Source organism: Eimeria mitis, genomic scaffold (genome assembly GCF_000499745.2).
Source record: "Eimeria mitis Houghton genomic scaffold, Emh_scaff2667, whole genome shotgun sequence".
NCBI classification, from domain to species: domain Eukaryota; phylum Apicomplexa; class Conoidasida; order Eucoccidiorida; family Eimeriidae; genus Eimeria; species Eimeria mitis.
Window position 1 is genome coordinate 2,482 of NW_013571009.1, and position 1,395 is coordinate 3,876.

The window sequence follows — 1,395 nt, forward strand, 5'->3', positions numbered from 1 at the left end:
ATCATGAAAATTTGAGTTTTACACTTATTTATTCATGAATTCCAGAAGAAAAAAGCTCGGAAAGCTTTTTCTCTCTCTTTTGAATTTTCGTATTTCAACAAGACACCGCATGGACCCTTTGCAGCATTTTGTATTGTACTCGCTAACGCATGCCTCTGCTCTAATACTCAATAAATAAATTGTATTTTCCGAGTGTATAACTTCATGTAATATCTATAATGACGACTCTTCATCTTCCCTGTGTCACCTGAGCGGCTGCATTCTGAATTTTCCTTGGTGGCCGAATGGCAGTTCAGAAATAGGTTTCTTATGGATTGAGACCACATAATACAAATAAATTTGAATACAATATATCCTTTATCCTCTATCAACATGAAGAAATACCAGGGCGCCGCTGTGTGCCCTCATCGGCGGCGTTTTCAGCACAAGTTGAATTGGGGTTTCGCTGCGGCTCTGCTTTCCTGCTGCAGCAGCTCNATCGGCGGCGTTTTCAGCACAAGTTGAATTGGGGTTTCGCTGCGGCTCTGCTTTCCTGCTGCAGCAGCTCTTCTTTTGCTTCTGCTTCCAAGCAAAAGCAGCAGCAGACCCCATCAAACGAAGATAATATAAATACAAACAACATAAGCCCAACAGCCCTCATAGTAGTATTGCTTTGCCTTCTCTCTGCGGGGGCTTTCCTCTTAATAAGGAATCGAGCACTACCATGGCGTGCAGAAAGGTAACCCTAAACCCTAAACCCTAAACCCTAAACCCTAAGATATTGTTGCATAAGTCCAGCAGTACTTAGTATTCTTGTTTCTGATTCTTTATCCTCTTATAAACACAAATTTCTCTTTTCTTCTTTCGCTTGCTGTTTGCTACTTTTGACGCTCTTCAGGTCGCATCCTCGTGCTGCTGAAGGCCGCAGACGGCGGACAGACCGCTCGGCTATGGAGGACCTCATGCGGGGGGCCCCCAACAGCGCCGGTGGGGCCCGGGGGGCCCCCGGGGCCCCAGGGGCCCCCGGGGGCCCCGCGGTCCCCTCCACAGCCCTGCAAGCTGCCCAGAAGAAGAAGGAGGAGAGAGAGCAGCGTCTCGAGCAGAGACGGAAAGAAGGGGAGGCTGCAGCGGCAGCAGCAGCTGCAGCTGCAGCTGCTGCTGCTGCTGCTGCTGCTGCTGAGCCTGCGTCAGGCTCAGAGGATGAAGCAGCAGCCCCCATGACCAACAAACAGATGAAGCAAGAGGCCTATAGAAAGCGACAGGTATTTCTCTTCTTAACAACGGGGCTGCATGCGCTGCTGCATGCATAGCTGTATCTTTGTTTTTTCAATATTCTGCACGGATATCCGTGCATATATATATATATATATATATATATATATATATATATATATATATATATATATATATATATAT

General features: G+C 46.8%; 1 protein-coding gene across 1 annotated transcript in view; it reads left to right on the forward strand.

Annotated features, from left to right (window-relative positions):
* Positions 1-929: 929 nt before the first annotated feature.
* EMH_0057090 (uncharacterized protein) overlaps positions 930-1,395 on the forward strand; it is a gene marked incomplete at both ends in the record, with an annotated part of 3,059 nt that continues 2,593 nt past the window's right edge. Inside the window, one exon of the mRNA XM_013497427.1 lies at positions 930-1,241. Coding sequence (XP_013352881.1) covers positions 930-1,241 — 312 coding nt within the window. The remainder of the gene's footprint in view (positions 1,242-1,395) is intronic.